Genomic DNA, 15,261 nt, shown 5'->3' with positions numbered 1-15,261 from the left:
CCACTGAACAAGGAGCCTGATGCGGGACTTGATCAGGAGCCTGGGATCATGACCTGAGCCAAGGGCAGATGCTTAACCATCAGAGCCCCCCAGGTTCCCCCAAGATGATTTTATTTATAAAAAATAAATTTACTCATAACCCTTGAGTAGCCACTTGCTAATATATTTGTGTTTAAGTTAAGATTAAAATAGAGCAGATTTTTGCATCAGATTCAAAAACAGTTTTATTGAGATATAATTCTTACACCATCCAGTTTACTCTCTGAAGTGTACAGTTCAGTGGTTTTTAGTATATTCACAAAGTTGTACAATCATCAGTATTAATTCCAACATTGATTTTCATCCCCACCAGAAGAAACTTTATACTCATTTTCGTTAGCAGTCCTTCCCCACTTTCCCTGTCCTGGCCTCTGGCAACCCTTAGTCTTCTTTCTATCTCTGTGGATTTACGTATTCTGGACATTGCATATAAATGGAATTATGCAATAATCATACACTATTTGTGGACTTTTGTGTCTGTTTTCACTTAGTATAAAGTTTTCAAGGTCATCCATATTATTATTATTATTATTTAAAAAGGTTTTATTTATTTATTTGACAGAAAGAGAGAGACAGTGAGAGAGGGAACACAAGCAGGGGGAGAAGGGAAGGGAGAAGCAGGCTTCCTGCTGAACAGGGAGCCAGATGCAGGGCTTGATCCCAGGACCCTGAGACCACGACCCAAGCCCGAGGCAGACGCTTAATGACTGAGCCACCCAGGCGTCCTGATCATCCATATTATAAAAGGCACTAATACTTATTTCTTTATAGCTGAATGATATTCCATTGTATGTATGTAGCGTATTTTATTTCTACATTCATCAGTTGATGGACTTTGGGTTCTACTTTCTGGCTCTTGTGAACAATGCTGCTGCAAACATTCATGTGCAGGTGTTTGTGTGGCTGTATGTTTTCATTTTTCTTAGGTATGTACCTAGCAGTGGAATTGGTGGGTCATAAGGTGATTCTGTATTTCACAGTTTGAGGAACTGCCAAACTGTTTTCCCAAGTGATGGCACCCTTTTCTATTCCCACCAGCAGAGTATGAGGGTTTCAGTTTTTCCACATCCTCACCAACAGTTGTTCTTTTGGATCGTAGCAATCGTAGGTGGTATGAAGTAGTATCAGATTGTGTTTGTTTTTTCTTTTAAAGATTTTAAAAATTTACGAGAGAGAGAGAGAGAGAGAGAGAGAGAGCGAGCATGAGATGAGGGTCAGAGGGAGAAGCAGACTGCCTGCTGAGCAGGGAGCCTGATGCAGGACTTAATCCTGGGACTCCAGGATCACGACCTGAGCCGAAGGCAGTCGCTCAACCATCTGAGCCACCCAGGCACTCCAGATTATGGTTTTTAAAAAAGATTGTATTTATTTGAGAGAGAGAGAGAGGGAGAGCATGAGCGGGGGGAGGGGCAGAGAGAGAGGGAGAAGCAGACTCCCGGTTGAGCAGGGAGCCTGACCTGCGGCTTGATCTGAGGACCCTGGGATCATGACCTGAGCTGAAGGTGTTGCTTAATTAACTAAGCCACCCAGGTGCCCCTCAAGTTGTGGTTTTGATTTTGATTTCCTTAATGACTAATGATGTTGAACATCTTTTTTATGTTTATTGTCATTTCTGTATCTTCTTTGGAGAAATGTCTTATCAAATATTTTGTCCATTTTAATTTTTAATTAATTTATGAAAATTAATCTTTCTATTTAAAAAATTTAATTGCAGCATAGTTAACATACAGCATTACATTAATTTTAGGCGTACAATATAGAGATTCAGTGCTTGCATATGTTACTCAGTGCTCATCAAGATAAGTGTACTCTTAATCTCCATCACGTATTTCACCCATCCCCCTGCCAGTCCTCCCTCTGGTAACCATCTGATTGTTCTCTGTAGTTTGGGGTCTGTTTTTTGTTTGTCTTCCATTTTTCCCCACTTTGTTCATTTGTTTTGTTTCTTAAATTCCGCATATGAGTGAAATCATGGTATTTGTCTTTCTCTGACTTACCTCATTTAGCGTTATACCCTCTAGGTCCATCCATTTTTTGCAAATGGCAAGATCACATTTTTTTTTTTTTATGGCTGAGTAATAATCCTTATTGTATATATACCGCATCTTTTGAATCTTTGACAAAGCAGGAAAAAAATATCCAGTGGAAAAAAGACAGTCTCTTCAATAAATGGTGCTGGGAAAATTGGACAGCTATATACAGAAGAATGAAACTCAATCATTCTCTTACACTGTACACAAAGATAAACTCAAAATGGCTGAAAGAACCTCAGTGTGGGACAGGAATCCATCAGAATCCTAGAGGAGAACATAGGCAGTAACCTCTTCGACACTGGCCACAGCAACTTCTTCCAAGTTTATTCTTTACCTGTTCATCTCTCCATGGGCACTTTGGTTGCTTCCATATTTTGGCTATTGTGAATAGTGCTGCAGTAAAAACAGGGGAGCATATGTCTTTTGGAAGTAGTGTTTTTGTTTTCTTTGGGTAAATATGAAGGGTATATTTTCTTGCTCATATTTATTCTCTATAGAAAGAGGTAGAAGTAACTCTTTTGAACTTTATTTCTTATTGTAGATTTTTGTCAGTACTTAGATATCCAATTCAGAGAGTAGAGTTGTTTCACATATGAGAGTATTTCTTGAATATATTCTTTATGTCACCCTTTGCCCCATTGGAAATAGGAAATAAGTATAGGTATGCTTATTCTCTGGAAACTTGCAAGATATTTAGGAAGATCAAGTATATGTACCATCTTGTACTGCTCTGTGTTCTGTGGTTCTGTGTATATGTTCCTGCCTCCCTAACTAAATGTACGGTCCTTGAGAAGAACCACCTTTGTATTGACACTTGTATCAGGAGACCATTTAAAAGGGTATGATAATTGAATTCTCCAAGTTAACTCTTAAAGAATAGAATTTTTTCTTCGATCGTTAGTGGCTAGTGCCTCATATGACCATGTGTTTGTTATGAACTTTTGAAATTAGTTGAACAGGAAAAACAATATAATACTACAATGAAATATTCAAGTGAATGCCATAACCAGTCAGTATTGTTGAATGTCAAAGGTAATGATGATCAGCATGTGCTGGATTTCTTAGGAAAGTCTTCATGCAAGACAAGGTAATTAAATGGACTCATGAAAGATAGGTAAGACCTGAGCAAGGTGAAAGAGTATTTCAAGTAGGTGTCATAGTTTGGAGGCGGTGAGTGGATCATATTGGCTAGACTAGAAGGTTGGTATTGGCTTGTAGATAAAAGGGTGAACAGGGGCACCTGAACGGCTCATTGGGTTAAAGCCTCTGCCTTCAGCTCAGGTCATGATCTCAGGGTCCTGGGATCGAGCTCCACACAGGGCTCTCTGCTCAGCAGGGAGCCTGCCTCCCCTACTCTCTCTGCCTGCCTCTCTGCCTACATGTGATTTCTGTCTGTCAAATAAATAAGTAAAATCTTAAAAAAAAAAAAAAAAAAGGGTGAACAAATGAGTAGGAACACAGCATTTCAGAGGCCTTAAATGCTAATTTGAAAGATTTGCCCTAATTCCATTTGACCTTAGTGAATCATTGGCATTCTTTGAGCTAGAAAGTTTTGGGACAAAGTTGTACTTTTCAGACATTTACTTGGTGATAGTATATATCATGGGCTCGAGGGAGATTTGTATCAGGAGACCATTTAAAAGGGTATGATAATTGAATTCTTCTAGTCAACTCTTAAAGAACAGAATTTTTTCTTTGATCATTAGTGGCTAGAGCAGGGTTCAATTTTTGTTTTCATTGGATGCATAATGTATGAACTAGGTCATCCGGGCCTGGATAGAGCTCTTAGCAGTGGGAAGTACCCTTATGAGAAATATTTTGGAGGAAGAACTGTGATGACTTGTTTTCTAAGAGTATAAAGGGTATGTATAAGGTTGAAGAGGACACTGAAGTCACAGCATGAAAGATTAAGGAATCCATAGAAATAGGGAATTCAGCTAGGGGAAGAGAAGAGTGGGAATAGGAACAGTCATGAGCTTGTTTGTAGACTTGCTGAGTTTGACATTGAAATACATAGTCATTTTTCAAAGTGCTGGAACAGATAATCCTAAAATTTGTATGGAATCAGAAAAGACCCCGAATTGCTAAGGAAATGTTGAAAAAGGAAAACAAAGCTTGGAGACATCACATAGCCTGATTTCAAGCTATATTACAAAGCTGTGATCATCAAGACAGCATGGTACTGGCAAAAAAACAGATACATAGACCAATGGAACAGAATGGAGACCCTCAGCTCTACAGTCAAATAATCTTTGACAAAGCAGGAAAAAAATATCCAGTGGAAAAAAGACAGTCTCTTCAATAAATGGTGCTGGGAAAGTTGGACAGCTATATACAGAAGAATGAAACTCAATCATTCTCTTACACTGTACACAAAGATAAACTCAAAATGGCTGAAAGACCTCTATGTGGGACAGGAATCCATCAAAATCCTAGAGGAGAACATAGGCAGTAACCTCTTCGACATTGGCCACAGCAACTTCTTTCAAGACATATTTCCGAAGGCAAGGGAAACAAAAGCGAAAATGAACTTTTGGGACTTCATTGAGATAAAAATCTTCTGCACAGCAAAGGAAATAGTCAACAAAACAAAGAGGCAACCCACAGAATGGGAGAAGATATTTGCAAATGACACTACAGATGAAGGGCTGGTATCCATGACCTATAAAGAACGTCTCAAACTGAACACCCAAAAAACAAGTAAGTCAAAAAATGGGCAGAAGACATGAATAGACACTTCTCCAAAGAGACATACAAGTGACTAACAGATATGAAAAAATGTTCATCATCATTAGCCATTAGGAAAATTCAAATGAAAACCACACTGAGAGAGGGGAGGAGTCAAGATGGCGGAGAAGTAGCAGGCTGATACTACTTCAGCTAGCAGGAGATCAGCTAGATAGCTTATCTAAAGATTGCAAACACCTGCAAATCCATTGGCAGATCGAAGAGAAGAAGAACAGCAATTCTGGAAATAGAAAAACAACCACTTTCTGAAAGGAGAAGTGTTATTCCAAGATATCAAGAACTACTAATTACAATTAGATGTTAATATACATATAAAGCTTTAAAAGCTTATCATATATCCTATAAGCTTTACAAATCTTTAATGGATTAAGTTTTGAGATTCACAACACTGTATCTTTAAAAATACTTTAGCTATGAATTATAAAAATGTACTTAGCAAAATCATAAATGAAAGGAAGTCACTGGAAAAAATACCAAAGCCTTATAGTTTGTATTAGACTTATATGTTTGTGTCTGTGTGTGATGTTTATACATGTTATTATTCATAAGGATTAATAAAATATTTCTTTTTTAGATTTTATTTAAACAACAACAAAAAAAACCACACTGAGATACCATCTTATACCAGTTAGAATGGCAAAAATTGACAAAGCAAGAAACAACAAATGTTGGAGAGGTTGTGAAGAAGGCGGAACCCTCTTACACTGTTGGAGGGAATACAAGTTGCTACAGCCACTTTGGAAAACAGTGTGGAGTTTCCTCAAAAAATTAAAAATGGAGCTACCCTATGACCCAGCAATTGCATTACTGAGTATTTACCCCAAAGATACAGATGTAGTGAAAAAAGGGCTATATGTACTCCGTTGTTCATAGCAGCAATGTCCACAATAGCCAAACTGGAAAGAGCTGTGATGCCCTTCAAAAGACAAATGGATAAAGAAGATGTGGACCATATACAATGGAATATTACTCAGCCATCAGGAAAAATGAATACCCCACTTTCACATCAACATGGATGGGATTGGGGAGATTATGTTAAGTGAAGTAAGTCAAGCAGAGAAAGTCAATTATCATTCACTTACTTGTGGAACCTAAAACATAGCATGGGAGGATATTAGGAGAGGGAAGGGAAGAATGAAGGGGGAAAAATCAAAGGGGTAGACAAACAATGAGGGACTATGGACTCTGAGAAACAAACTGAGGGTTTTAGAGGGGAGAAGGGTGGAGGGATGGGTTAGCCTGGTGATGGGTATTAAGAAGGGCATGTATTTCATGGAGCACTGGGTGTTATACGCAAACAATGAATCATGGAACATTACATCAAAAACTAATGATGTACTATATGGTGACTAACATAACATAATAAAAAAACCTTAATTGAATTCATGTACTTAAGGAAATAACTTTATTTTGAGAAAAAATGACTTCTGAGAAATAAAGATATGTGCCTATAAATAAAAAAAGAAATACGTAGTATGTAGGAAGAAAGGCTCAGATGTGAACTGAAGTCTGTGAGTATCAATTTGGATATTACTATGAAGATACTGTTTGAGCAGGAAAAATGACTGGACTGATAGAATTTTGTGTGCATGTATACACGCATATATACTCTTATATACTGGAACCCAGTATGTGTGTTTGATTGTTGATATACTAGTTTGATGGTTGGTACTAGCAGAATGATGAGTACTGGTTCTTGGGGTGAGAAGAGGGGAAAAAAAGAGCTAAAGAAGGAGACAGGAAAGGAACAGGTGGATGAACTTAACACAGATTTGCAAAGGAGACTTTGTAAATTGTCTTGTGTTTCGAGATTGTATTAGTAATTCTGTTTACTAAGTGCTTACTGTGTACCAGACACTGCGATAGGCATGCTATCTCTATCTTCACATCAAAACTGTGGTATCAGTAGTATTAGATCCACTTTTACTGAGAAAGAAACAGATGTCTGAAGCAGTTAAAATTTGTCCAAGATGAATTGAGCTAATAAATAATTAGGATAATTGTGGATATAAACCTGACTTTTTTGACCTCAAGCCAAATACTCTTTCCATTATACCAAAGGCATGTATGTTGAATTTCTTCAAGATAAGGTCTTTATCCTTAGAGAAATAGTTCCCAATAAAAGTTTATTAATTAGCAGGCAGTGATTGGACAGTCATATTTCCTATAAAAAAATCTGCACATACTTTGGATGTGGCTACTGCTTTTCTACGTGGGTATTTATAATGTGTTAAGGAGACAAAGTTTTTTTGATTGCGTATTGTGGATATTTATTTTATTTTTTAAAATTTTATTTATTCATTGGAGAGAGAGCGAGCACGAAAGAACAGAGGGAGCAGAAGTGAAGGGAGACACTACCAAGGGAGAGAATACCAAGCCGACTCTGCCGTGAGCGCAGAGCCCTGTGGGCGGGGCCCCGTTTCACGACCCTGACATGACCCTGACACCAGGACCTGAGTCGAAACCAAGAGTCAGACATTTAACTGACTGAGCCACGCAGGTGCTCCTGTGTATATTAGTTTAAAAGATGATATCAGTTCTTTCGTTTGAAGAATTAATCATTCAGAGAATGCCTCTCAAATTTTTTTTTAAGATTTTATTTATTTATTTGACAGACAGAGATCACAAATAGGCAGAGAGGTAGGCAGAGAGAAAGGAGGAAGCAGGCTCCCTGCCGAGCAGAGAGCCCGATGTGGGGCTCGATCCCAGGACCCTGAGATCATGACCTGAACCGAAGGCAGAGGCTTTAACCCACTGAGCCACCCAGGCACCCCCCCATTTTTTTTTGTTATGCTAATAAAAACTTCTTTTGGAAGTGTTTCTGATGCATGCATCAGAAATTAGCAATTTATGCATTCATAAATTAGCAAGGAAATAATAAGGGCCTGATGGTTTCTTTTCTTCCAGGGGATATCATTTTCAATGCCCAATACCCAGAGCTGCCCCCCGATTTCATCTTTGGAGAAGATGCTGAATTCCTGCCAGATCCCTCGGCCCTGCATGTGAGTACCGCAGGCTCATTTTGGATGATCTTAATTTGTTGAAGAAAAGTAAAATCAGCTTTTGACAATTGCTTGACAGATAAATTTGCCAACATGTGGGGTTTTTTCCACCCCTTTTTTCTCTGTCCTCTGGAATCAGTACAGCTATTTATGCTAACATAGTTTAAAGAAAAGATTTTTTTTTTCATTACAGTTTTACTTTCAGACTATTTTGAATTAAAATCTCTAGCACATTGGTTAAAATATTTTTACTTCAGCTTAAAGAGACATGTTGAAGACATTGCTTTAATTTAATACTTCATGCCTGTGATCCCATTTTCTAATGTTTACTAACACTTCATCACAGAGCTTGGTAGGGGAGGGTTTCTTGGCTCTTCAAGAAGCCTTTTTTATATAGAAGTGAAAGTGGCAAATGTGGACTTGTATCCATATTATCTCAGTATTACTATCAGAAGGGAAAAGACCAGATTAAGTGTTCTTTATTAAGCAAGACCAAAAACTTTGTAGTTAAAGTAACATGTTTCTGGTGTTAAAGTGGGGAAAGGAGTGGTGGTACTTGTCAGAGCACATGTGGTTTACATAAAAAATTGTGCATTTCACATTGCTGGTCGAGAAAAACATGTGCCATTTTGTTTAAAAGGTCTGACCAGACAAAATGTCTCTTTTTTTTCCTTGTCAAGTACAATTTTGCTAAGATGCTTATACTGTAGTTCAAAACTATGTTCTCTGTTTTGTTTTTTGGACTTTTTTTTTGGTCTCGAAGTTTTGTAATTAAAAATTGTGGTGATTTACTGTGAAATCTTGCCCCCCTCCCTTTTATAAAAGGGAAGTGTTAAACAGGAAGTATCAACCCAAACCTAAAGAATGACCTTAAATTTTAGAACACAGCTGTAAAAATGCAATTGGCAACAAACCTATCCCTGCAAAATTTCAAATAATTACACTCAAACTCTTAGTTGATTTTTAACGATCTGTCATTTAATCATGGTTCCTGTAGATGCTATGTGTTACATATTCACCCCATATCAAAGCTGAGGGGCTTACCTGGAGAAAATGAGGCAGAAGTATCTCTCCAGACCTCTTCTGTGCCAAAGCTGCCAGTGGAGGGTAGCATTAGCCAAATGCCAAAGGTGTGTGCTAGGCTAAGTGCTCCAGGAATTTAAGGAAGGTTGTCAGAAAGGGCTAGAGGTGAGACTTGGACTCATTCTTGAGGAATGGAGCCTAAGTGGGAAGTATGGCAGAGAGAATTTCAGGTAAGGGGCGTGACATAAACAAATGAAATGTGTAATATGTTACAGAAGAAGGTACCGGAAGGTTTGCGGAAGTGTAAGTTAACACAAGGAAGGGCTAGGAGAGATTAGAGAGGGAAATTGGACTAAGATTGTGGAGAACATCGAATTCTAGGTTAAGAGCCCCAGAAAGAGGTGATAACTGGAGAATCATCTCACAGCGGTGTGGTCAGCGTCACGGCTTCAAGTAAGATGAGGACCAGAGTTGAGGACTGTTGCAGAAATCCAGGGGAGGGAGGAGGTAGGGGCTTTGAGCTAGGATGATACAAGAAGGGGAATACTGTGAAGGAAAGGATAAGAAATGGGTTTACAACTTCTGTTTTTTTTGGAATTGCCTTTAAAATTTGCAAGGTGCATCTTCAGTGGTGGTATTGTGAGAGCATGGAATTTCAAAGCCAAAAAGGACCTTGAGGTTCAGCTTATACCACTTTTCTCTTTTAGTATTGAGAAAATTGGTGTGGAATGATATAATTGTGCCAAACTTGATAACTCCTCTCTTTTGGTATTTAGTCCCTCAGTGAAGTTTCTGCAGATGTTTTTGAGATTCGCTGAAGAGGAACAGCCGAAAAGAGTGAAAGCATATATCTAAGAGAAAGATTGCCAGTCTAGGGGAATACTTATCTTTAGCTGCAGTCAATCTGAGCGCTCAGCCAAGTTACCCAGTGCTGCTCCATGGACCAGTGGTTTGGGCAAGCCTGGGAAAGCAACCAGGGTCCACTGTCCACCAACCGCTGAGGTCCTCCCAGCCCTAGCGGTGCCCTTGGTGCTCACTGTCGTCTCGCTAAAACACCAGGACAGGATACACGTCGGCAGACACTTCTCTGAGCATAGCAGGCCTTGGAAGGACTTTTCACTTATCAGTTTACAGGCTATGGTTTAGTTCTTCAGTTCAGTTCAGCCCTTTCCCCTTCCTTCCTGGAATGCACAAAGCACAGTCACTAATAACCTGATTAGTCCACTCTGGTTCTGAATGAAGGAGGGATTCCCTATTTCTTCATCCATGGAGTAGAGAGCAGAATGTCAAGATTTTTTCCAGATTTTCCCCCTGAAGTGTACTAACTGCAGGGGGGAATGAATATATACCCTTAGATTCTGGGAGTGTAATCCATAGTCCAAAGTAGTTGCTATAGCAAATATGGAATTTCCTTGAATCTTCTGGATTTTATCTTTAAAATTAATGAAAGTTATTTTGCATTTGATTCTATAACATATCTGTGCTTTTTAATAAAAAGTATATTAAGTTACAGATATTTGATATGTGTCCCAGTTTGAGAAATAAAATTTGTGAGACTGTATGTGATCTTTTATTTATTCAGTTTATTTAAACCAGCTTGTTTCTATAGAAGGATTTCAAGTAACTTAAGTAAAGGATACATGTAAAGTTAATAAAAATATGTGAGGTGCTCTCATCCAGCAGATGAAGCCACCTCTTTTTAAATTCAAGCTCTTCGGGCGCCTGAGTGGCTCAGTGGATTAAGCCGCTGCCTTCGGCTCGGGTCATGATCTCAAGGTCCTGGGATTGAGTCCTGCATCGGGCTCTCTGCTCAGCAGGGAGCCTGCTTCTTCCTCTCTCTCTCTGCCTGCCTCTGCCTACTTGTAATCTCTCTCTGTCAAATAAATAAATAAAATCTTAAAAAAAAAAATTCAAGCTCTTCATTCACAGAGATGAGTTTCATTAAAAACTTTAAGATCTTCAGATGAATGGAAAACACAGGCGGAGATACCAGATCCAGATAAATGCAAGGTAGATACCAGAGACAGGTATTTCATATATACTGGAGAATCATAAAGTCATGGAGTTATAATTGTAGTTGTCCAGTGGTTCCTCTTCTGACTCTCCATCAGAATAATTTAGGAAGCTTGTTACAAATACGGATTCTTGGGCACCTTGGTGGCTCACTCGGTTAAACATCTGCCATCAGCTCAGGTCATGATCTCTGGGTCCTGAGATTGAGGCCCTCATCAGGCACTCTGTTTAGCAGGGAGTCTGCTTCTCCCTTTCTCTCTCTCTCTCTCTCTCTCTCTCTCTCTGCTCTCTCTGTCTCAAATAAATAAATAAAATCTTAAAAAAAAATCAGATTCTTGGATCCCACTGGAATCTGAATTAGACCCATTAGGAAGCTGAAGAGTCATTAAATTCTCTGGGCCATTTCTGTGTATTGTCTGCGAACTACTTTTGAGAATCACTAATTGAATCCATCTTTTATAGTAACATCTCTGACAGAAGGCCCACTTGGCTTTGCTTGACATTATTTCCAGTGAGGTATCATTTTCCATTTTGGGGACGGCACCATTTTTTTTTTTTTAAAGTTAAAAGCTTTATTGAGGCATAGTTTATATGCCATATAATCCACCCATTTTAAAGTATATAATTCAGTGGTTTTTAGTATATTCACAGAGTTGTGCAACCATCACCACAGTTAAATTTAAATGTTTTAAATTGACGTATAATTGACATTTTAGCATTATGTTACTTTCAAGTGCATAACATAATGATTTGGTATTTGTATATATTGTGAGGAACTCCTACTAGAGTGTTTTCCAAAATGGCTATCCAGTTTTACATCCCCACCAGCACACAAGTGTTCCAGTTTCTCCACACCCTTACCAACACTTGTTATTATCTTTTTGATTATAGCCTATGAAGTGGTATCTCTCTGTGGTTTTGGTTTGTACTTCCCTGATGGCTAATGTTGATTTGCGTCTTTTCATGTGCTTATTGGCCATTTTTATATCTTTCTTGGAGAAATGTCTATTCAAAGCCTTTGCTCTTTCTTAAATTGGGTTATTTGTTATTGAGCTATAAGAGTTCTTTTTTTTTTTGAGCTTTTTTTAAAAAAAATTTTTAATTTTTTATTTTTTATAAACATATATTTTTATCCCCAGGGGTACAGGTCTGTGAATCGCCAGGTTTACACACTTTACAGCACTCACCAAAGCACATACCCTCCCCAATGTCCATAACCCCACCCCCCCTTCTCCCAATCCCTGTCCCCCCAGCAACCCTCAAAGTTTGTTTTGTGAGATTAAGAGTCACTTATGGTTTGTCTTCCTCCCAATCCCATCTTGTTTACTGTTGAGCTATAAGAGTTCTTTGTATATTGTATCTCTGTATATGCCAGAATTTTCTTTCGTTCTGTGGATTGTCATTTCACTTCTTGGTAGTATTGTTTGGATGATGAAAGTTTAAGTCTAACTTACCTATCTTACTTTGTTCCATATGCTTTTGATTTCGAATCTAAGAAATCATTACTTCATACAAGGTTATGAAGTCTTACTATTATCTTTCTTTAAAAACTTCTTTAATTTTTGCTCTTACTTTTAGGTATTTGGTCTATTTTCGGTTAATTTTTGTATACGGTGTGAGGTAGGAGCCCTGCTTCTTTTTTTCTTTCTTTCTTTTTTTTTTTTTTTTTTAAAGATTTATTTATTTTGGCGGGGGGAGAGGGAGAGTACATGGAGGGGTAGAGGGTGAGGGAGAAAGAGAGAAGCAGACTCCACGCCATCCTCAGAGCCTGATGCAGGGCTTGATCCTATGACCCATGAGATCATTACCTGAACTGAAACAAGAGTTGGGCATTTAACTGACTGAGCCACCCAGATGCCCCCCAATTCATTGTTTCATAAGTGGAGATCCAGATGTCTAAACATAATTTATTGGAAAGACTCTGTTTTCCTTATTGAGTTGTCTTGGAACTCAGTTGACTATAAATGTAAGGGTGTATTTTTGGACTGTCAATTCTATTACTTTGATCTGTCTTTTTACCTTATACCAATACCACACTGTCTTGATTGCTGTTACTTTGTAATAAGTTTTGAGATTGGGAAGTGTGAGTTTTCCAACTTTGTTCTTTTCCAAGATTGTTTTGACTATTGTGGGTCCCTTGCATTCCCTAGGATCAGCTTGTCAGTTTCTGCCAAGAATCCAGCTAGAATTTTGATAGAAATTGCATTCAATCTGTAGCTTCAGCTAGAGATTTGCTGTTCACCATTTTCATTCACTTCTGCCTGGAATTCTCTTCCCCAACTTATCTGAATGGCTTGTTCTCCTCTCTTCAAATGTCATTATATCAGAGAGGCCTTTCCTGGTGTCCCTATACAAAATAGTGGTAACGCCCTCCCCCATTACTCTCTCTCTCTTTTTAAATCATGCTTTGTTTTCTTCATTATACTTACCACTATTTGATAAATTTTTCCTTGCTTATTTGGTATCTCTCTGCCAGGGTGACCAATGGTTTTTCTGATGGGTTTTCTGGAATGTAGTACCTTTAGTGTTCAAACTGGATAGTCCCAGGTAAATTGAGATGGAAGGTTATCCTTGTTTCTTTACTGGAATGGAATCCTCATGAGAGAATGAATTTGTTTTCTTCACTCCCTACATCCTTTTAACTAGAAGAGGGCCTGGTGTGTCGAGCTGCATAATACATGTTTGTTAGGTAAGTAGGTTTCCTTTAAGGTTGTGTATTTCTTAGGGGACTTGCTCGTTTCCAAGACTAGAAAATCCATTTTAGATGAAAATTTCAAAATAGAAGAAGAGATTCGGTTTTAGAGAAACCAGGAGATAAAAATCAGTTAACAGAATCTCTGAAGCAGTGATTTTTCAGCCTTGGTTTTGCAATGCCCTGTGGTATGTTTGTACCTCAAAGGGCATTGTGAAATTCTTTTCCCCAGAAGTAATAGTGATAATTCACTTTAATTTAAAATAAAATTGCTTAAAGGAGGAAGGGTGGTTCATAAGTTTAAATGAGAAGGACATGTTGCAATTATAGCAGAATTGGAAACCACTGATATCTGACTTCCTAGTTTGAAGAAGGTGAGGGCCATTTGGGGTTTGGGACAAGCATCCTCAGGGTGGGAATCTAATGCTATCAGTTCCTTCACTGATTCTGTTCTGCTCATGTGGAATGTAAGTGGAGAAGGACACATTGTGTTGACACCTTGTCACTTCTCCTGCCCTGTTCTTCACTGTGCTGCTTCCAAAAGGACAGCTTTTGAATGTGTCCTTGCAAAACAGTGCCCATCCCTGGTGTACATGAAATACATGTGAAGGATGCACTTTGCTGAGATGGACTGCGTGCTCCGCTGCTGGAAAATGCCAGCCAGGTGCGTGGTGCTCCTGTTCTTAGATACTTCCCTATGCCCTGACCTATAGTACATTTTAAAGCAGAATTCTCTGTAATTTTTAAAATATTGATTTAATGCCTCCTTTGAGACTTCTAGAAAACTCCTCTTCAGCCCTGAGGCTGAACATAATGCTCAGGACAGAGACGCTCATGGAATCGCAGCCCGAGGTGACACGTGTGGGGACAGCAGTAGAGGCACGTGGTGCTGTGGGGCCATGTGGATGGGATGCTTTACCAGCTCCCTGAAGAGCAGGTGTCAGAGATGTAGAAGCAGAGTATTTGATTGTGTATAAATCATCTGCATTTTTATGTAACTCATAGACAAAATGACATATCTACAGGAGAGTGTGCAGATCACAAGTGTGTTACATGGAGAACTTCCAGAACGTAAACACAGCATGTACCCAGCTCTTAGATCAGAAACAGAGCATTTCCAGGTTCTAGAAGCCCCACTCAGTGACCCTTCCCATCATGGGGATTCTCTGGCCCAGGGTAAACACTGTGCTGACTTACATCACCGTCGTTAATTTCGCCTCCTTTTGAGCTTTCTACAGAGGGAGTCAAACAGCCTGTACTTGGGTGTCTGACTTCTCTCATGCAACATTGATTTACAACTTTCATCCCTGTGGTTCGTTGTTGTTAGCTCATTCCATTGCGCGAGCAGAGCACGGTTTATTTGTCTGTTCTAGTACTGATAGACATTTGGATTCTGTTCAGGTGTTTGCTGTTGTGAGCAGTGCTGCTATGAACATTCTTTCGTGTGTCTCAGTGAATCTGTGTGTGCATTCCTGAGGGGCTTATGCTGGAGGGTGGACTTGCTGGGCCACATGGTATAGAGGACTAAGGAGACGCATATGCATATACATACATAATTTCGAAGATGTGTGGTATAAACTAGGCTTTAAAGCACAGCTGAAGAAAAACAGAACCTCTTGAAAGTACAAACCAGGTACACTTAAAATGGAACTTGACGAGTTTATCAGTTTGAGTCTAGTTAGGAGGCAGAAACTGTACCAGTAACTTGAAT

General features: G+C 38.9%; 1 protein-coding gene across 4 annotated transcripts in view; it reads left to right on the top strand.

Annotated features, from left to right (window-relative positions):
* The window catches only part of BABAM2 (BRISC and BRCA1 A complex member 2), a 406,664-nt gene that overhangs the window by 82,183 nt on the left and 309,220 nt on the right, over positions 1 to 15,261 (top strand). For all 4 annotated transcript variants that reach the window (XM_004777487.3, XM_045073852.1, XM_045073853.1 and 1 more), the window contains one exon: positions 7,728 to 7,822. In XM_004777487.3, the coding sequence (XP_004777544.1) occupies positions 7,728 to 7,822 (95 nt within the window). The remainder of the gene's footprint in view (positions 1 to 7,727; positions 7,823 to 15,261) is intronic.

The sequence above is a fragment of the Mustela putorius genome, unplaced genomic scaffold, assembly GCF_011764305.1.
Source record: "Mustela putorius furo isolate JIRA1106 unplaced genomic scaffold, ASM1176430v1.1 tig00537293_pilon_pilon_pilon, whole genome shotgun sequence".
Taxonomy (NCBI): Eukaryota; Metazoa; Chordata; class Mammalia; order Carnivora; family Mustelidae; genus Mustela; species Mustela putorius.
Note: the sequence above shows the minus strand (reverse complement) of the source record. Positions and strands in the feature narration are given on the sequence as shown.